General features: G+C 46.0%; 1 protein-coding gene across 4 annotated transcripts in view; it reads right to left on the bottom strand.

The window, feature by feature from the left end:
* PPP2R3C (protein phosphatase 2 regulatory subunit B''gamma) overlaps nucleotides 1-21,993 on the bottom strand; it is a 41,230-nt gene that overhangs the window by 5,048 nt on the left and 14,189 nt on the right. For all 4 annotated transcript variants that reach the window (XM_088470312.1, XM_088470310.1, XM_088470309.1 and 1 more), the window contains exons 6-14: nucleotides 14,157-14,269; nucleotides 13,410-13,507; nucleotides 10,856-10,926; nucleotides 9,315-9,447; nucleotides 7,597-7,652; nucleotides 7,312-7,387; nucleotides 6,980-7,116; nucleotides 6,449-6,586; nucleotides 2,784-2,843 (exon numbers count right to left, since the gene is read on the bottom strand). In XM_088470312.1, coding sequence (XP_088326438.1) covers nucleotides 2,784-2,843; nucleotides 6,449-6,586; nucleotides 6,980-7,116; nucleotides 7,312-7,387; nucleotides 7,597-7,652; nucleotides 9,315-9,447; nucleotides 10,856-10,926; nucleotides 13,410-13,507; nucleotides 14,157-14,269 — 882 coding nt within the window. The remainder of the gene's footprint in view (nucleotides 1-2,783; nucleotides 2,844-6,448; nucleotides 6,587-6,979; nucleotides 7,117-7,311; nucleotides 7,388-7,596; nucleotides 7,653-9,314; nucleotides 9,448-10,855; nucleotides 10,927-13,409; nucleotides 13,508-14,156; nucleotides 14,270-21,993) is intronic.

The raw sequence follows: 21,993 nt of genomic DNA, 5'->3' as shown, positions 1-21,993 counted from the left end.
TCCCTATTTGGTGTCTTGCTTTCCCGGGGTGGCTGTTGCATCCATGATTTTCAGCAGCTAAGGTATCCCAGTTGTTTTCATACTATTACGGGCCAGAAGCTGCTACTGTCTACACGCTTCCATTACGTTGGAAGTCGTCCATTTGTGGTTTTCTCTTCCGCTGTTGGCAGAGGTTGATTGTTTTGTTTTTTGTTTTTTTTCCAGGTGAAGGGGAAGCTGGTCTTCGCCTGAATACATGAAAGGGTTCCAGTTGCGGTTTTATCCCTCTGTTCCTGTTTATCCCTCTGTTGTCCTGTTGTCTGACCCGCTGTAAAGAATTGTTGTCTCAATCTTCTCGATGCCATCCCTGCCACTTGCCAGTGGAATCTCCACTGGTTGGTGACTTCTACGTTTTAGCCCTTCCGCTGGTTGAAATCCACCTAATTAGTTAGACCTCAGGACTGGTCCTGGACGACAGTTCGATATATGCCTCTGGCCTTCTGATATACTCTTTGTTAAAGAAGTTTGTGGACGGGATCTGCATCAGTTATCTGTATAATTCTACATATATCGATATAATTTATGTTCAGCAGTGCTGGTATTCTACAGTCTGCGACTGTTGCACCTTCCTGTTTTAAACTCTACTACAGTTTTGTGGAGTTTTATTCTTGGATTATCGCCCCTTTTCCCATGGACTCATGTTGGGACTGACTGCTCCCAAGGGTCTGGGTCGGTTTGTTTTCAGCTGTGATTACAGTGTTCTGACGATTCTAATCTTTGTTGTCCACTAGATACAGCTCTTGCCTTTCAATTGGGCCTAAGGTTCTTGGCGGTCCCTGTTACAGTTGGCCGCGGGTTACGGCAAGTTCTCAGCACTTCCCACCCAGGAGGTTGGCTTTGGGACGTCCCCACTGTCTTGAGCTCCAGTGTCCCCTAGTGGATGAAGGAGAAAACAGGATTTTGGTACTTACCGATAAATCCCTTTCTCCGATTCCACAGGGGACACTGGACGCCCGCCCAGTGCTGTGTTCCTGCCGTTTTATTGGCTCATTATATGGTTGTGTGACTGCATGTGTTCCCTGCAGTGGGTTCTTCTATTCTCATTCAGCCGGTTTTGTCCGTTCTGTGATCTTCTCCTTCTCTTTTTCCTGTTGTCCTCCGTCTCCTCTCGGGCTCAGTTTCTTAAACTGGGGCTGATGGAGCATAGAGGGGGAGGAGCCAGTCATACTTCTTAATTATTTAAAGTGCCAGGCTCTACTCTACCACCGTCTATACCCCACTGTCTTGAGCTCCAGTGTCCCCTGTGGAATCGGAGAAAGGGATTTATCGGTAAGTACCAAAATCCTGTTTTTAATAGCTCTAATTCACACCCTTTACATACTAGGGGCGAGATCTTGTATAATGACTTTAGCATGCATTAAATCCTATTAAGAATAGTATACAACTACTATTTTAATAAGTAATCTTGTTGTTCATGACACATATTACATTACTATGTAGCAATATTTCTTGATGGCTTGAAATACCCATATAATTTACAGTAGGGAGGAACATTACATATTTAATTTTTTTTTGTAATAACTTTCTTCTTCATTTTGACAATTGAGTCTTGTCTCTTAATGTAATGCAAAATTAACAGAGGTCCAACAGAAACATGGAGCAATGTATGTAATAGAGTTTGCAGGTGAACACTACAAACCATTAAAATAATGGAAACGGATAACCTGTTTATGTGGTGTATTTATTTACTAAAATGGCAGTTTTTCAAAACTGCTCATTATTGGCTGTTCTGGCTCTGGAACTTAAAATGGCAATAATAGTACATACAAAACATGCAATGCATATTGGTAGCTGCTCGATCACCTTAGTAATACCACTCAGGTGTATGAAAGGGAGGGGTTAGTCTATACAAGAACAATCCCCCAGCACGCAGAACGATAGCAGTAATAAGACTTGAAAAACTAATGGTGGTAGATAAATCGAAGATATTAGTTGCATATATTTGCAAAGCTATGTGTAAGCCTCCAGGCCGCGTCACGGCGTCTCTGATACTGGAGGTTTCTACTTCTAGGGTAAAGCCTGGGGCGCGCAACCCCAAAAAGCCAGCAAAGCCATCTCTTTGCAAATATATGCAACTAAGATCTCCGATTTATCTACCACCATGTAGTTTTTCAAGTCTTATTGCGGCTATCGTTCTGAGTGCTGGGGGATACCTTTTTTGTTTCTGGTACATACAAAACATGCCTGGGTTTTGCATTTTTTTTTTTTTATTATTGTCATTTTAAAACCTGCATCCAGAACCACCAACAATTGGTGGCTTTGAAAAGTACATATAACCCCATATGTCTGTTTTAATAGTTTGCTACAGATAGTGTGCCCATAACCAGTGTGGATCTAGAATGAGGGGTGTTATCAACTTTTACTTCTAATTAATTTCATTATTTTGTACAAGTACTCAAGTTTTTGTCTAATACAAATGTATAGTAGTACACTTCCCCACGAGGAAGTCACACAGTACAATTGGTGCTAGTCTCAGAATATATGTTTGAACACACTGAATAGGCTGTCTTGCAGATACATCAATTAGGATTACTTTACAGCAGACACACACTTTCACCACAAGCAGCTACAATAGTTATTCCACTACCTTTTGTATCAAGTGTTCCCTTCACATACTGCAGAATCAGTTGGTCAGAACCATCTTTGCCTTATGTATCATGATAATTTTACATAAGATAAATCACTAAATGTACAATGCTGAGATATGTCAGCACTAAATAGTTCAAAAAATATTAGACATTTACCTTTACATCCTGAAAAGTGACTGGGTCCTGTCCATGAATTTTCATTTGCTCTTGAATTGCCTGATAAGTGGATAGTAATATGAGATGGTACTATAACTATAGAAAGTACTTTATGGTATTGCTAATTTTACATGCTGTGCCAACAAAAGAATGAAATAATGATCACCCAGTGTATGCAGACGGATTGCACATTCAGTGTATATAGTTTATCAAATGTACTTTTTTCTGTTTTTCTGATATTTCACAAACAAAGCACATGTTGTATGTGCAGGAACCTTTATAAAGACAGAGGGCCAAATGTAATCGGGTGTCAGTTTTAGTAACAGTACAAACTCGCACTTTCTCGCACTTTTAAAAAGTGCGAGTTTGTACTGAAACTCGCAAATTCAATAGCCTGCGAACTTTTCAGCTCGAGGCTACTGCATTTGCGAAAGCAGGCGAGTTTAGGACTATGTAAACTGACACCTTTTAATGCAAGTAGCATTAAAAGGTGCGAGTTTTAGAGAAACCATCACAGATCCATGATGGCTTCTGTGTGTGTTAAAAAAAAAAAAAAAAAAAAAAATGTGCACCCCCTCCCCAAAAGCATAACCAGCCCCGGGCTTTATAAAGCCTGTTCTGGTTCTAAAAATACAGGGGCCAAAATGCGTAGGGAGCCCCTGTATATTAAGAACCAGCACAGGGCTTTGTTGAGCTGGTCCTGGTTCTGGAAAATCAGGGGACAAAACGAGTAGGGGTCCCCTGAAAATTCCCGAACCAGCACTGAACTCTTTCTAGCAGGGGGATAATGCCACAGCCAGGGAAAACCTTTCACCGGTTTCCCCGGCCAAAGCATTATCCCAGACTGCTAGTCAGTCCAGGCTGGGGATCCCTGGGGAGTTGAGGACCCCCCCAATAAAGGGGTCCCCCTCTCCTAGGGCGGTGGGTGCCGGGTTGATAGTGTACCAGCAAGCCTCCCCTGCATGCTGGTATTTGGAGAACCACAAATACCAGCATGCTGGCACTTGTAGTTCCACAACTACACGTGTGCCCCAGTCATTTACGCGGAGCAAAGGTATGTGTACACACATACCTTTGCTCAGTCCGTATGGATCGGGGTTTTTTGCGTTTTTTTATTTTAACCCCTGGATTGCCAGTGGACGTGATCTACGCATAGGAGAGGCGAGTATGGATTATTTTTTTTTCAGGTACACCCCTATGGATACTAGGTGAGTATGTGTGAGTGTGCATGTATGTTTTATTAAAATCATACTTTCACGGTGTATGTTTGTTTATTTACGTATTTCTTTAGTTGTGGAACTACAAGTGCCAGCGGGCCCGTAATGCCCCGCATGCTGGTATTTGTGGTTCTCCAAATACCAGCATGCAGGGGAGGCTTGCTGGTACACTATCAACCCGGCACCCACCGCCCTAGGGTGCCGAGGATAGCCCCGGGCTATCAGTCTAGGCCTGGGGTGCCCTGGAGAGGGGGACCCCTTTATTGGGGGGGTCCCCAACTCCCCAGGGATTTCTGGCCTGGACTGACTAGCAGTCAGGGATAATGCTTTGGCCGGGGAAACCGGTGAAAGGTTTTCCCTGGCTGTGGCATTATCTCCCTGCTAGAAAGAGTTCGGTGCTGGTTCTGGAATTTTCAGGGGACCCCTACTCGTTTTGTCCCCTGATTTTCCAGAACCAGCTCAACAAAGCCCTGTGATGGTTCTTAATATACAGGGGCCCCCTACGCATTTTGGCCCCTGTATTTTTAGAACCAGAACAGGCTTTATAAAGCCCGGGGCTGGTTATGCTTTTGGGGAGGGGGTGCACGTCATTTTTTATTTTTATTTTAAAACATTTAACATAAGTACACACAGAAACATGTACATATCTCATGGATATGTGCATATTTCTGTGTTAATCTGACCTGCTCAGGATGTACTCGCTAGCCTGAAGCAGGTCTATTATTTGGGGACTTTTGGTAATTTTTTTTTGCGAGTCTGAAACAGACACTCTATTACATTGGGCGAGTTGATTGTTTTCAATGTGAAAACATCTGGATGCGAGTTTGAGAATGGAGAGTTTTAGTAACTCTGAAAAATGCGAGTTTTAGTGAACAGACACCCTATTACATGGGAGAGTTGTGAAAAATTGCGAGTTTAGTACCAAACTCGCAATTTACCAAAACAGACTACCTATTACATTTGGCCCAGAGTGTGGAAATCCGACAATTAAAAACAATTAAAAAATATTAAACACATTGAAAAGAACGCATTTAAAAACTGTGCACACTGTAAGCATATGCCCGGACCTGGCTTAATCTATATGCCAGATATATGCTCACTCCCAGGTGTTTTGTCAACCAGTTTCTCTTTAATGGAAGCTGTAATAAAAGAGGGAGCCCACATGGCCTAATTCTCTAGTAGAGTTGATGCATTTCACATACAACACATGTTGCTTTTTCCCTACTCCCTCCTGCATAGAGGAAGCATAAACAAAATACAATTAATGGCTATTTTCACACAAAGAAAAAAAAAAAAAAAAAGACTATGGCAAGAAAGAGAAACAGTTGTGCATATATGATAGAGTGGAGAGAAAAGGGTGCAGAGCATTGAAGACATATTATAGAGGTTAAAGGTGCCATGATTGGGAGGGGGGTGTAGTTTCCAAATGCATATAGGTCTAACTCAGGGGTGGGGTACCTTCTTTCTGCCAAGGGCCATTCTGATAGGAATCGGTATGATTTACCACCGGACCCATGCCCGGCGGTTGGAGTCCCGGCAGAGGAGGAAATCCTGATCGTCCAAGGTAAGTATTTTCTAACCTAATTCTACCCCCTAACCCTCCCTTAGGGGTGCCTAACCCTAACCTTCCCCCCCCAGTACCTAAACCTAACCCCCCCTGGCCCGTCGCCTAAACCTAAGTCCCCCGGGGGGGTGCCTAGCCCTAACCCCCCCTTCCCCTAGCCTAAACCTAACCTCCCGTGGTGGGTACCTAACCCCAAGTCCCCCCCAGGAACCCTAAACCTAAACCCCCCCCCCCCCTCCCCTGCGGCTATCCGCATCGATCGGGATGCCGGGCGTTGGTCTCCTGGCATCGGTAAAATATCAGGCATCTAGATTTAGATGCCTGTCATTTAACCCTCGCCGGGATTAAGCAGTCAGGAAGCCGGCTGTCGGGATTAGGTCCGCCGGCTTCCTGACTGCATACCTTCTGATATATATAGCATTATTCGCGGGCCGGTGCAGGCCATGCCCCCTCCGTGTGATGTCACATGGGGCGGGGCCACAATCGCCCGTGATTACAGCAATGCCCGAAGCATACTGAGGCTGCTCCGAGAAGCTTTGAGGACAACGGTGTGACCGTCTGAAGCGTCCTCAGGATGCTCCAGGCGGCACTGCTGCATAGATTCTGGCTGCAGGATGCCATTCTAGGCACCCTGCTAGCCAGATGAGGCTAGCAGAAAATGGCTCAGTGGGCCTTATATACAGCCCCCTGGCCTGAGGTTCCCCATCCCTGGTCTAACTTGTATACTAGGGAACGAAGAGAAGGGGCAGAGAGGCCAAACATGTGGACCCTGTTGTGCAGGTAATTATTAGTTTATCTATAACTGCAACCGGACAGATTTTTTCAGGACATAAAGATATAGAGGAGCCGAATGTTGCTTTAATGGCAACTGAGAGCAGACATACCCTGAAGAAGTAGTTCAGAGAAAAGACATTTAGGCTGCCTTTGTTCTGGATGTCCAGCAGTTTGAATATATATTGCAGGGCGGCTGGTTCTTTCCTGTTCTCCAATGCCAACACAAAATCCAAGTACGTCTTATAATCCTGAAACGGATAAGTAAGGCTAGTAAGTGGCTGGCCCTCATTAGTATGGAGCAGTAAGAAACAAAAGGTTACACATGCTCACCCATTTCCATAGTAATACTGATTACTCTCATTTATCTCACTTTTTTTTTAATAATTCCTTTCACTACAGAAACTCCATTCTCATTCAGCATCTTTGCCACTACTCTTACCCTTCATTGTACTATAACACAGCACGTACTGCATATTATATTATTTCATGAGTTTTCCCCTCATATTAGTCCTAGATCTTATATGATCGTCATTACAAGAGATAACAACGCTGTTTAATGTAATGTGCTTGAAAATAGAGAGTGAGAGGTACACTGCACCCTGGCAGGACTTTGTGCAGCTCTAACATGTAAAACGACTCACCATCTCCCCATCGTAGGTCAGGCATTCCTGGAAGACCCGGTCTAAGAAGACGTTGGTCAAGGTACCTGTACCATAACGAGACAGTTCTTCCTTGCTTAGCATCCCATTGTGATCCTTATCCAGATTCAGGTACTGGCCTAAGTATCAGGACACAGAATGTAATTATGGTATCACAGGCCATGCAGGATGCCTAGAGACCCTTGTTACATTACACTGTTGCATGTAATGCGCTTCCCTGCTACCATCTTAAAGATTTGACTAATAAATTAACATAACATTGTGCTGAAACAGCACATAAATCATTTGCTAATAAAAAAAATAATTGTAATTACCATAGACCCTCAGTGCAGAAGGAGCAGAAAACCAGTTGGATTCTTGACTCTCTTTAGAAAGTTCTTCATCCCGCAGCTGTAAAATAAAGCAACTTAAATATGAATTGAGGTGCCACATAGAGGTAATAAAGACGGTGAGAGAGCAGTGGCAGAATTAGGAAAAACAAGTCATTTAGAGCTGACATATTTAGAATATAAAAGATTGATTGAAACACTTTAGTAGGTGACCATCACCTCAACACCAACAATAGAATCACAGCCATGTGGAAAGAGAACAGCACTTACCTCAAGTAAATCATCCAAAAAGCTACAAGCTAAAATATCTTGTATTTTTATTTTTCCTATAAAAGGGAGATAGAAAACGTTATAGATGTAGTAATATCACAGATTTTGTTTAAGAACCACATACTCAATACATCCAGAAACAAAGTCCATCTTTTGGCAACATCCAATACATGAAAACAACTGTCATTCGCAGTCACATCCTTTATGTCTAGAAGTAAAGGTGCATACACACGTAACGATTTTGTAACCAACGATTTTCCCTCAGATTTTCCCTTGAAAAAGTGAACGATTTTTTGAAGTGTAATGAACGATTTTTTGAACAGTGAACGAATAATGTTCCTTCCCTTAATGAAAATAGTCATGTTGGACAGTCTGAAATGAACGATAACTACAAACGGGAGTGCGCATTTGTGATTATCCTTCATCGTTATAACTCATAAACGGACCTATTTTTTTTTTTTTTTTAAGGATAACGTCGTTATTGACAAATCGTTAAAAAAATTGTTACGTGTGTATGCACCTTTAGTCTTCAAATTTATGTTTTTGGACAGTAATCCCATAAATGAAAAATACCCACAAAGCACCATAATTAAACTGATCAATGTTACATCAGAATTTTAAAGGGAGCACATTAACAGTGGCAGGTGGGGAGTTTGACTGGGGGGGGGGGGGGTACACCTGTCAGACCGTAACGCAGGTGTCCTAAGATGAGCTCAGGGAGAACAGAAACCTCCCATGGAGCAGAAGGGCAATGATTTCATGTATTACCGACACTTCTTTATTCCGCATGGTCTGACTGTTTGGCCACACTCCATCGCTGCTATTCTACATGTCCCTTACCATTGCACAATTATTGTGAGCTTTGTTTGTACCACGCTTTCATCCTTGGGTTAATATACATTACTTATAGAACTTTGTGATATTTAATGTATTAAGATAACTTGAGAACTCTACCCTCCCTTTTTCCCTGCCATCAGTGGGCAAATAAGTATTTATTAAACTCATAGTGGCATATCCAATTAGTAGCGAAGATTTTGCAGCAAAAATTACCAGGGCTATCATGATCAATTTTTCATTAACGCAGCTATACGCGCTCCCGATTCACATTCTATCCAATTGGAAAAAATTGGTCGTATTCATTTTAAAGCCCCAAAAAAAAAAAAATTAAAAAAAATATAGTGTGTAGCAGTATAGATATTACCCAAAGAAAAATATTTTGAGCTTTAAATATGTGTAAAATGTCTGATTTGTGCATTTAACGAAAAAAAAAAAAAAAAAATTGTAGTAAAAAGCAAAACTTTTTCCATTTCACTATAAGCGAATGAAACAAAAGAGTTGGAAAAGAAAAAAAAAAAAAATGGACAAAGTTGATTTTGTGGTAATTTGAGGCCACTTATTTATTTATTTATTTTTTTAAACACCTGTAACTTCCACCTGCAAAATTTAAAACACCTGTCCCATCTATAAAGTACCACCATATACCTGACCCATGTCTTTTAACTCATTATTTGGCACTCGGTCAAGGTGTGTATGCGCAGTCTGCTGATAATCACGGGATGCGTGCGCTTTTGGCAACAGAGAATGAATTATGTCAATAGCATACAGCATAAGTGATCTTCGGTTAGTTGCAGCTCAAACAATTCTGTTGCAATTTTCATTTGCTGTTACTGCATGCTAAAACCTCCAATTAGCGCATAATTATTTTTGTTTTGTATTACCGGTCCTCAGAGGGTCAAGGAAGAAGAAGAATTTTCTAACAGCTGTGCAGACGTAGAAGGAATAGAAGGATTTCTCCAAACCGTCCAATTGAGGCAAGGTTGGAATAAGTTCAAGGATGTAATTCTCCAAATCCTGTTAGGGAGTAAGAACTTCTTCAAGCACTGGCTTAAAAAAATGTTTCAACAAGAAAAATAGCTACAAGTGCATTTTAAATGTACACTATTTTCTGATAAGCTTGACTGTTACTTGCACACATTTGAGGCATCTAATCTATTTGCTAAAGCACAGTCAGACTGGCCATCTGGCAAATGCCAGAAGAGCCAATGGGCCTGATAGGTCTCCAGATGGTCAGTCAAGCCCATCTGATCAGTTTCACCATCCAGCGTTCTGCTCGGCCGGCATGCTTATACGGGGTGTAATGTGAGGTCACGCTCCTGCAATGCATGGCCACGCCCCCTTTTCCAATGCATGCGTGTGCCTGCGGCGTGCACAAGGACAGCATGCCAGGCCACTTTTTAGCCCCATTCGTCCCTGCTTAAATTCACTGCATCTCGTGAGGTTACCAATTCCTAGTGCATTCTCAGTACTGTCAGTAACTACAAGGTTCAACCCACACAATGGATGCTTCCAGCATAGGCTTTCAAACGGAGAACGATGGAATTACAATTGGACCTGGGTAAGTGGAATCTCAAGGGACGGCATGTTTAGTCTCACTTAAAGAAGTATCTCACTTATCCAGGTTCAAGAAGTGTTTGTCTCCCTTATATAGGGTCTTCACCCCTTTAAGTCCAGGCAGGGGCGTAGAGAGCCCTGCCGGGCCTGAGTAAATAGGGGGCGTGGCCTAATAGCGGCGGCGTGACCACGCCTCATTGAGCAAAAAATAAAAAACACTTCTGCAGCCACGAAGCGAGCTGGGGAGGAGGGCGCTGCGAGCCCCTCAGCGCGGCGCAGAGCCAGGGGGGGGGGGGCATTATCAGTGTGATCGCTCACCCCCACAGGCATAGGAGACTGCTGTTCAGCAGCCTCGAGCAGTCTCCCACTGCAGCTCAGCACACGCTACTGTGTGGGAGAGAAGGGAGGGTGGGGGGTGGCGCCGTACTCGGGTCCCCGCCGGGGCCCCTCAGGAAGTCCGGGCCTGGGTATATAGTACCCGCTCCCCCCTCTCTCTGCGCTCTTCTGATTCCAGGTACAGACAGAGACTTGTCAAAACCTGTACTAATCCCAGTTACAGTGGTTCTAAAGGCGGTCGTCTCACTTACAGAGGTTAATAAACAGCACTAATATGACTTAAAGAGGTCCTAACAGCAATTGTCTCAGTTATAAAGGTGATTATTCCTAATAATCGAGAAAAATCAGTCTCAGTTACAGAGATTTTTTGGTGCAAAAATGCCAGGACCTCACAATTTGTCCCAGTAATAGAGGTTTCCCACTTATCCAGGTTCAACTATATATAATACCCATTTTAATAATACATATATTACAGTAGCTTAAAGGTGATTCAATGAAGACTAAATAAAATCAATCAAAAACTTGTACATACCGATTCTCTGAGGTAGCCCTGCCCAGCCACATCATACAAGCTTAAACCTATCCTCGTCTGGTGGAGCCACACTGTAAGAAAAGATTCTGCTATAAGTACCATTTACACCATCCAACTGAGTGGCTGGGAAGAGGTGGTAGAGGAGAGACCACAGTTCTCCCTCTACCCTCTGCTGACTATGCAGGTAAATTGGTAGAAGGGAGACAAAGGTCCTCTCAACAACCATCAACTGCTTAAGGATAAATTACCACCTAGATGAAGAACAATTACGTTTGACAACTTGAAACCCCTGCTGATAGGTGTGTGAGCTGTAAAGGTGCGCATCCACTTCCCGACTGTGAAACAAGAGCACGATTACGACACCGTGAAATGACAGCACAATTACGACATTGTAATCGTGCTGTCGTTTCACAGTCTGATGTGCCTACACTGACCGTTCAGTCGTTCAATGTAGGCACATCCATCATCCCCGTACATGCTGAACCTGACGTGATCGACCTGCGGGCACGCGCATCGCTGGTCGTTTATGACATTTACATGCCGATTTGTGGACGATTAGCAAGCGATTGAACGATCACGATGTCGTTATCGTTCAATCGGCCTGTTTAATCGCCTAGTGGATACGCACCTTAAGACTATTTAGAAACTGCAGTCTCCGTGACCGCTGCTTCTGACTGATCCAGCCGCTCACGCACCACCTCTAAAGCATCTCACCAATTGTTTTTGGGAAAAGCAACTTCATGGAAGTGAAAGGTGATTAGTTATAGGTGACACTACTGGTTTAATGGGGCAGTGTTGTAGCCAGATTGAGAGCCTGGTTTGCTGGAGTGACGAGTTCTAGGCAAGTGACAGCATGAGAACTGCCAGCATGATGAGGTAGGATGACATTCTGGAGCAGATACAAATTGTGAGGAAAGGTGAGTGCTGCCATGTGCCCTAATTTCCACCAGGACTGTCTCCTTTTTATATATGATCAGAAGGGGATCGGTATGATTTACCGCCGGCCGCAAATCCCGACAGAGGTGAAGATCCCAACTGCGCTAAAGGTAAGTATAAACTGACCTGAACCCCCCCCCAACCCTCCCTTAGGGGTGCCTAACACTAACCCTCATTCCCCGCTGCCTTCACCTAAGTTTCCCCGGGGGGTGCCTAACCCTAACCTCCCCTTCCCCCTAGCCTAACCCTAACCCTCCCGGGGGGCTGCCTAACACTAAGTCCCCCCGGGAACCGTCCCCCTCCGCGGCAGTCTGCGCCCGGCTTACCTTCGATCGGGATGCCCGGCTCCCGCTGTAGGTAAAATGACAGGCGTCTTGTACGTGGTAATGGCTAACAGACCCTCATTCTTGTACGTGGTAATGGCTAATAGACTCTCATTCTTGTACGTGGTAATGGCTAATAGACCCTCATTCTTTTACGTGGTAATGGCTAATAGACCCTCATTCTTTTACGTGGTAACGGCTAATAGACCCTCATTCTTTTACGTGGTAACGGCTAATAGACCCTCATTCTTTTACGTGGTAATGGCTAACAGACCCTCATTCTTGTACGTGGTAATGGCTAATAGACTCTCATTCTTGTACGTGGTAATGGCTAATAGACCCTCACTCATTTACGTGGTAATGGCTAATAGACCCTCATTCTTTTACGTGGTAACGGCTAATAGACCCTCATTCTTTTACGTGGTAACGGCTAATAGACCCTCATTCTTTTACGTGGTAATGGCTAATAGACCCTCATTCTTTTACGTGGTAACGGCTAATAGACCCTCATTCTTTTACGTGGTGACGGCTAATAGACCCTCATTCTTTTACGTGGTAATGGCTAATAGACCCTCATTCTTTTACGTGGTAATGGCTAATAGACCCTCATTCTTTACGTGGTAATGGCTAACAGACCCTCATTCTTTTAGGGAATGCCTCCACTTATTGCTTCTTTAAAGCTATACTGTACCTGCAATAGGTTGCTTTTATTTAGGAGTCTGCAAACAGCTACCTGATATTAGTATTCAAAGAAATACAACTGACCACTACTGAAATACTCAAACATATTAAGTACATTTTGTCTTTAAAATTGGTAATTGGGCACAAGTCTTCTGATGACTATTTCCTTTACATTGTAATGTACATTTTAGCGATTTACATACACGACAGAATTTTGTATTCCTCATTTGCAGGTACAGTGTATAGTTATAAAATAAGTGGTTTACCATTAAACCTTTCATTGATTGCAATGTACATACACACATTACAATGTCCACACTCTTGGATCTGGGGGTAGGGAACCTGTGGCACTCCAGTTGCTGTGGAACTACACATCCCAGCATGCCCTGAAAAGCAAAATTGTGGCAGGGCATGCTGGGAGGTGTAGTTCCACAGCAGCTGGTTTGACACAGATTAACTACCCCTGCTCTAGATAGAATTATACTTGATAACATCTTATTGGAGGCTTTAGAGTTATGAATGGCACATATAACATAAAACAGCCAGCAATAATGAGACACTTAACATACTGTATCAGCAAGCGCTTGCTTCCCCCATTACTGCCCTCAGCTTACCTTTTCTCATGACATAGTTGAAAAATTGCATAATGGATATCCGGCCATAAGGATCATTGTGAATAAGTTTGCTAAAGACTTTAGCTGTAAAAAAATGGCTAAAATGGAAGAGAAAATAGCGGTTATGTAGCATGGATACATTATAAAATGTGTACAATATGTGGTTACAATTTATGAATACAGGTAAATCATGGCACAAAAGAGTAAACCAATACAAATATAGGGTAAATAAATTGAAATGACTCCTGATAGAATTACAGGGCATGAAAAATCTTGCCAAGAGCAAAGAACTAGGGCCAAAATTTAGCAGACGACAATTTCTAGGGTACAATGACCCCTCCCTCTGTGATGCCTGTGGCTCACAGGGCCTGCCAGGCAGCTGTAGGGAGGAGAAACATTTTCAACAGAATAGGCTGACTGCCTGCTAAGCTCGGTCTCATGGGGCCCATCATGTCCCTGAGCTCTGCAGTACTGTATGTGAGTGTGGTAGCCAATCAGAGTGCAGTGAACTCATTCTGATTTGCTGCCAGATTATGTGGCACTGGTGCCTCCACTCCCTCAGTGGAATTCCAGTCCCGGGCATGCAATGCCTACAACATGGAAAGAACAAATGCAGAGGGGTTCGGGATAAATGGCGCCACCCTGTAATCTGTCAACATTGTTATTAATTGCCACGGCGATTTGGCGACCAGAGTTTAACACACTTTGCCTATTAAAGTAGAATCGATTAGCAAATGCTTAGCTTACTTGCATTTTGGCCCCGCCTTTTCACCAACAGTCTGGAAGTTGGTATAATTGATCATGGCTTCCTCGCCAATCATGGGAGGTGACTGATGCTTGTCCAGAAGGAACCACAGATTCTTATAAAAAAATAAATATTAAAAAGTAAAAAAAAAGATTAGAATTTACCAAGATAAGAAAAAACAGGATTTTGGTACTTACCGTTAAATCCATTTCTCCGATTCCACAGGGGACACTGGAGCTTCATGACAGTGGGGTATAGACGGTGGGTTGAGTTGAGCCTGGCACTTTAAAAATCTACAAGTGTGACTGGCTCCTCCCCCTCTATGCCCCATCAACCCCAGTTTTAAAGAACTGAGCCCGAGAGGAGACGGAGAACAGACTGAAGAACAGAGAAGGAGAACAGGAAAAGAAACATCCAACATACTGACACACTGCAAGAACACAGCAGGCTGCAGTGATAAACAGTCACACAATAAAAACAGACAAAACTGCAACAGAACTGAAGCAGAACAAGCAACTGAGAACAGGCAAGAAGCACTGGGTGGGCGTCCAGTGTCCCCTGTGGAATCGGAGAAATGGATTTAACGGTAAGTACCAAAATCCTGTTTTCTCCTTCATCCACTAGGGGACACTGGAGCTTCATGACAGTGGGGACGTCCCAAAGCTACCCTCCTGGGGGGGGAGAGTGCTGAACGCCCTGCAAGACACTACGACCAAAATTTGAAGCAGAAGCCGCAAAAGTGTCAAATCTGTAGAAACGTACAAAAGTATGAACCGAAGACCACGTCGCTGCCCTACAAAGCTGTGAAGCCGAGACACCTCTACGTGCCGCCCAAGAAGTACCCACAGAGCGCGTAGAATGCGCAGAAATGGATACCGGCGGTGGTCGAGCAGAAGCAACATATGCCTGACGAATAGTCAGACGAATCCACCTGGCCAAAGTTTGTTTAGACGCAGGCCAGCCACGCCGATTAGCATCATAAAGGACGAATAGAGCCTCTGATTTACGTAGCCCCTCAGTACGGGACACATAAATGCGAAGTGCCCGAACCACATCCAAGGAGTGAGAATCCCCAGAAGAGTCCGACAACGCTGGCACTACAATCGGCTGATTCAGATGAAAACCCGAGACCACCTTGGGCAAAAAGGAAGGCCGGGTACGAAGTTCCGCCCGATCTTCGTGAAAAATCAAGTAAGGGGAACGGCAGGACAAGGCTCCAAGTTCAGACACACGTCTGGCCGAAGCCAGGGCCAATAAAAGGATCATCTTCCAAGTCAAATACTTCAATTCCACCTCCTGCAAAGGCTCAAAGGTGGATGACTGAAGAAAAGATAAAACAAGATTCAGGTCCCAAGGAGCCGTGGGTGGCACAAAGGGGGGCTGAATTCTAAGAACCCCTTGAAAAAAGGTCTGAACCTCCGGAATCAGAGCTAGGCGACGCTGGAAAAAAATAGAAAGAGCAGAAATCTGCACTTCAAGCGATCCCAAGCGTAACCCCGCATCGAGGCCTTTTTGAAGAAAAAGAAGAAGACGTGGTAAATGAAAAGAGGAAGTGGAGGATCCACGACCTTCACACCAGGAGATATAAGCCCTCCAAATGCGATGATAATGCGCTGATGTTACCGGTTTTCTAGCCCTAAGCATGGTAGGAATGACCGACCTAGGAACTCCATGGCTTCTTAGGATGGCGGTCTCAATAGCCACGCCGTTAAACGAAGCCGCCGTAAATCCGGGTACACACATGGACCCTGTTGTAGAAGGTCCGATCGTAGCGGAAGAGGCCAAGGTTCGTCTGCCAGAAGGAATAAAAGATCGGAGTACCAAACCCGACGAGGCCAATCCGGAGCCACTAGGATGACGGTGGACGACTCTCGTTTGATCCGCTTGAGAATCCGAGGGAGGAGCGGAAACGGTGGGAACAGGTACACAAGGCTGTACGGCCAAGGGATCAGTAAAGCATCCGCTCCCACCGCTGCCGGATCCATGGTCCTGGAGCAGTAAAGGGGTAGTTGATGATTTATCCGAGATGCCATCAGGTCTATCTGTGGCTTCCCCCATCTGCAAACCAGTTGATGAAAGACCTCGGGATGAAGGGACCACTCCCCGGGATGAAGATCCTGACGACTGAGGTAGTCCGCTTCCCAGTTGTCGACCCCCGGAATAAACACTGCGGAAATGACCTCTACGTGTCTTTCTGCCCACAGAAGGATGCGACTGGCTTCTCTCATTGCCATCCGACTGCGGGTTCCCCCTTGGCGATTTATGTATGCCACTGCCGTGGCGTTGTCGGATTGTATCCGAACCGGAAGTCCTCGTAACAGAAGAGCAGCCTGTATCAAAGCTCTGTAGACTGCCCGCAGTTCGAGAACATTGATTGGTAAGAGGGACTCCTGCTGCGACCAAAGCCCCTGGAAGTGATTGTCCAGAACCACCGCTCCCCATCCGCGGAGGCTGGCGTCCGTGGTGACCAAGGTCCAATTCCAAATTCCGAAGCGGCGACCCGCTAACAGATGCTCCGTCCGAAGCCACCAGAGCAAGGATATGCGGGTCCGGGGAGACAGACGCACCAGCCGATGCATCTGTAGGTGGGACCCGGACCACTGAGACAGAAGATCCAGTTGAAATATTCTGGAGTGAAATCTGCCGAATTGGATGGCCTCGAAGGAAGCCACCATTTTCCCCAGGAGACGGATGCAAAGATGCACAGATACTTTCCTGGGTCTGAGCACTAGACGAACCAGCTCCTGTATGGCTATGGCCTTGTCCCTTGGCAAGAATATACGAAGCAGAACAGTGTCTAGAATCATTCCTAGGAACTGAAGTCTCTGGGACGGCATCAACTGAGACTTCTGGAAGTTCACAATCCATCCATGTTGAATGAGAATCTGATGTGTAAGGGACACTTGGTGTAAAAGGACTTCTGCCGTCGGAGCCTTGATGAGTAAATCGTCTAGGTACGGAACTATCGTCACCCCCCGAGAGCGCAAGTGAGACACCATGACGGCCATCACTTTGGTGAATACCCTGGGAGCTGACGAGAGACCGAATGGCAGGGCCTGAAACTGGAAATGAACTTCCCTGATGGCAAATCTGAGGAAAGCCTGGTGAGGAACCCAAATTGGGACATGCAGATAGGCGTCCTTGATATCTATCGACACCAGAAACTCTTCTGCCTCTAGTCCCGCAATGACAGAATGGAGAGATTCCATCTTGAACCTGTGAAATGAAAGATACTGGTTCAATGATTTCAGATTCAGAATGGGTCTGACTGACCCATCTGGTTTCGGAACCACAAAAAGGTTTGAGTAAAACCCTTGTTGCCTTTGTGCAGTGGGAACCGCCACAAGGACCTCGGCCAGCAAAATATTCTCGATCGCTTGACGCAAAATTAGTTGCTTCAAGGGATCGACGGGCAAACCTGTTGTAAAATAACGCCGAGGAGTGAAAGCGAACTCGATCTTGTACCCCTGAGATACCAGATTTCGAACCCAAGTGTCTGGAGAAGTCCGTCTCCAAACCTCCAAGAAACGCTGGAGGCGTGCCCCCACCTTCGGATTTCCGAGATGGGATGGGAGCCCGTCATGCCACAGGCTTGTCTGCTGGCTTGGGATCTGGACGGCGGCCAATATTTGTTTGACGTCCTCTAGTACGGCCTCCTCGCCCCGCTGAAGACGAACCTCGCGATCGTCCCTGAAATCTTGCCGATGCTCGAAAGGAACGAAAGGAAGGTCCCCTAAACGAGCGACGCGGAGGAGGTGCTGATGAAGGTAGAAAAGTACTCTTACCTCCAGTGGCCAGCGAGATCCATTTGTCCAGCTCTGGACCAAATAAAATATCGCCTGTGAAAGGAAGAGCTTCCACTGCTCTTTTTGACTCCGCATCCGCTTGCCAGGCACGAAGCCAAAGTGCCCGGCGAGCAGAGACCGCCGAAGCAGAAATCCTAGCGCCTACCTGGCCGATATCTCTGGAGGCGTCTCCTAAGTATACAGCAGACTCCTGAATATGTTCTGCCAAGGTAATCAGATCTGCCCGCGGAGTGCTGGATCTAAGACCCTCAGTCAATTGTTCCGCCCACTTTTCCACAGCCTTGTTGACCCAAGATCCTACCAAGGCCGGCCGGAGAAGTGCACCTGCGGCCGTATAAATGGATTTCAAAGTGGTTTCTAATCTCCGCTCTGAGGTTTCCTTCAATGTAGTAGCTCCTGGAACAGGTAACGTGGTCTTCTTTGACAACCGAGAAACCGAAGAATCCACAGGTGGCGGGGTCTCCCACCTCTTCCTATTTTCCGCAGGAAATGGGTAAAGAGAGAAGAAACACTTAGGAATCTGGAATTTACGGTCCGGATTCTGCCAGGCTGCCGTCATCTGTTCATCCAACTGGAGAGAAACAGGGAATGTGACGGCCATCTTCTGTGACCTGGCAAATAAGGAGTCTTCTAACGATTCTGGAGCTTCCTGGCCAGAAATCTTAAGAACTTCCCTTACCGCTAGAATGAGTGCGTCAATACCTTGCAATGCCTCAGGTTCTTGTGAGTAAGTCTCTACGTCTGATTCGTCCAGCATCTCCCCTTCCTCCTGAGACGAGTGATCCGCTGCCGAATCCTCATCCGACTGGAGAACCGCCGGAAGAGCCCTCTTTTTAGATGAGCGACTTACCGTAGCTTCAGGAGCTTTAGACGCAGAACCCATCGCTTGAGCAAGGCTATTCACCGAGCGGACTAAATTCTGAGCCCACGCTGGTTCTGCTAGAAAAGAAGGGTGAGATGTGCCAGGTAGATCTCTGGCAGACTCCCGTTCCCTACGGGAAGCGGCTAATTCAGAAGAAAGGTCCGCCATGACCCCGGCCAAACTATTTATGAAGGAGGGAGTGACAGACTGCGTGTTAGCACTGTCTGCTTCACATGTCTCGCACAGGGAAGACCCTTCGGAGCGAGCATGGGTAAACTTCTTCCTGCACTTAGTGCAGGCAAACAGCTTTTGTGATGCAGTTTTTTCTGTCCTGGATGTCATCATGTACTCACAGACAAGCACCACATACAATTCAGGAATGCAGAAGAAGTATAGGGAGAAGCAGAATTACAATAATAATGCTACTCAAGTATGGGAGCAGACAGAGCAATAAGGGAGGAGCAGAATTTCAATAATAATGCTACTCAAATTGCATGCAGAGCAGTATAGGAGGAGCAGAATTTCAAGAATAATGCAACTCAGTAACAGGGGCAGACAGGCATATAAGGGAGGAGCAATCAATAGGACCAGAAAGTAGTTAAAACCACCCTCTGTATTTACAGACCCCCTGTAGATGCTCTCAGTCTTTGATCTGCTCCTCTCCCCCTCCGCTCAGTGCCTGCAGTCTGAGGCGCCACTCCCGTTCAGAGCGCGCCAAACTAGCCCAGGCAGTGAAGGAGGAAGAGGAGGAGGGACCCATAAGCTCCTCCTCCTAATGGCCGCCGCTTTGTATGCGCGCGGCATACACTTATACAGTGGGACGTTACTCTCTGTCCCCGCACGGACAGCGGGGGCCAGCGGCACGACCGCCGCCAGTGATAACCGTGCCGGTGCCTTTTACACAAGCACCGGCACGCAGAGGCAGGACCGCTGTGAGCGCGCCTACCTAACAGCCAGCGCCGGTGTTCTATCACAACACCAGCGTGGCAACTGACAGCGGGGGCTGACAGCCGCGCGTTTCAGACCCAGCAGTTATTTTCACCTCTCCTGCTAGTCAGGAGAGGTGTGCTACTCACCGGGCTGCTGCGGCCAGAGCGCTGGGCAGTGAGGGGAGAGCGGGGACCCGGACACAAGCCAGTGGTAGCTGTGGCGGGCCCCGCTGAGTCTGATGACTCCTAACTGCCTAAAGCAGCCTCCCCTCCATAGGGTGACCGGACACAGGCTGCAGTAGCCGTGTGGTCCCCTCTCTGGCGGCTCCCACGATGCAGGCAGACTGTCACAGCTAACAGTCTGCCTGTCCTCTTGTGACTTTGATTCACTTTTCTATATAAAATTAATATAAGGGCTGGAGACAGCCCCTGTGCACCGGCTCTACTCGGGCACATTCTAAAAACTGGGGTTGATGGGGCATAGAGGGGGAGGAGCCAGTCACACTTGTAGATTTTTAAAGTGCCAGGCTCAACTCAACCCACCGTCTATACCCCACTGTCATGAAGCTCCAGTGTCCCCTAGTGGATGAAGGAGAAATAATAATAATAAATATATATTGATTAAGAGACTATTTTAGTAATACTGGCTTATTGAATTATAATGATATAACTAATCACATAATATTGAATGCAAACAATTTGGGTAATAAGTTGTTGTGCTTAGCACAGGAAAGCCCAAGTACAGAATGATTGGATTAGGTACAGTTTTGCTACATATGTCTGCAGCTAAACTGGTTAAACTCCGCTGTAAAAGCATTTAGGTGGCATGAGTGAATGCAGTGCCCCCACTGGTGTGAATAGCCGCTGAACACACATACTAGCAGATTGCAATCTTTAGCTGACCTGATTTTTTCCAACATCTAATAAAGATCTAATAGATACTAATCAGATGGTGATCTACACTGCAGGTTGTACTGTGACCACTTGCAAAGTAATTTGTAGCTAGTCTGCTCTACAACAAGCAAACAGACCTTTCAAAACACTGCATGTATTAGGGTAAATAAATATAGATTCCCAACAATACTCATAGGGTTAACTATGCGTAATCAAATAGGTCCCACACTGTAGAACAGATACCAAAACATATACAATTTATTTATTAACAGTTACCGTATATACTCGAGTATAAGTCGACCCGAATATAAGACGAGGTACCTACTTTTACCCAAAAAAACTGGGAAAACTTACTGACTCGAGTATAAGCCTAGTGTGGGAAATGGCAGCAGCTGGTAGTGCCCCCAGTAGTAATTCCCCCTGGTTGTGCCCCCAGTAGTAATCCCTCCTGGTAGTGCCCCCAGTAGTAATCCCCCCTTTCAGTGCCTCCAGTAGTAATCCCCCCCTGGTAGTACCCCCAGTAGTAATCCCCCCTTTTAGTGCCCCCTGTAGTAATCCCCCACTGGTAGTGCCCCCTGTAGTAATCCTCCCCTGGTAGTGCCCCTAGTGGTAATCCCCCCTTTTAGTGCCCCCTGTAGTAATCCCCCCCTGGTAGTGCCCCCTGTAGTAATCCCCCCCTTGTAGTTCCCCCAGTGGTAATCCCCCCTTTTAGTTCCCCCTGTAGTAATCGCCCCCTGATAATGCCCCCTGTAGTCATCGCCCCCTGGTAGTGCCCCCTGTAGTAATCCCCCCCTGGTAGTGCCCCCTGTAGTAATCCCCCCCTTGTAGTTCCCCCAGTGGTAATCCCCCCTTTTAGTTCCCCCTGTAGTAATCGCCCCCTGATAATGCCCCCAGTAGTAATCCCTCCTGGTAGTGCCCCCAGTAGTAATCCCCCCTTTCAGTGCCTCCAGTAGTAATCCCCCCCTGGTAGTACCCCCAGTAGTAATCCCCCCTTTTAGTGCCCCCTGTAGTAATCCCCCACTGGTAGTGCCCCCTGTAGTAATCCTCCCCTGGTAGTGCCCCCAGTGGTAATCCCCCCTTTTAGTGCCCCCTGTAGTAATCCCCCCCTGGTAGTGCCCCCTGTAGTAATCCCCCCCTTGTAGTTCCCCCAGTGGTAATCCCCCCTTTTAGTTCCCCCTGTAGTAATCGCCCCCTGATAATGCCCCCTGTAGTCATCGCCCCCTGGTAGTGCCCCCTGTAGTCCCCCCCCCCCTAGTAGAGAGAGACGTGAAAAGAATTAAAAAAAATAAATAAACACTTACCTTAAACTCCCGCTCCCGCCGCTGTCCGCTCCTCCGGCCGCTTTGCA

This window comes from Taudactylus pleione, unplaced genomic scaffold, assembly GCF_031769625.1.
Source record: "Taudactylus pleione unplaced genomic scaffold, aTauple2 ptg000096l, whole genome shotgun sequence".
In the NCBI taxonomy this organism is placed as follows: Eukaryota; Metazoa; Chordata; class Amphibia; order Anura; family Myobatrachidae; genus Taudactylus; species Taudactylus pleione.
The sequence above is the reverse complement of the archived record's forward strand: the minus strand, read 5'-3'. Positions and strand labels throughout refer to the sequence as shown.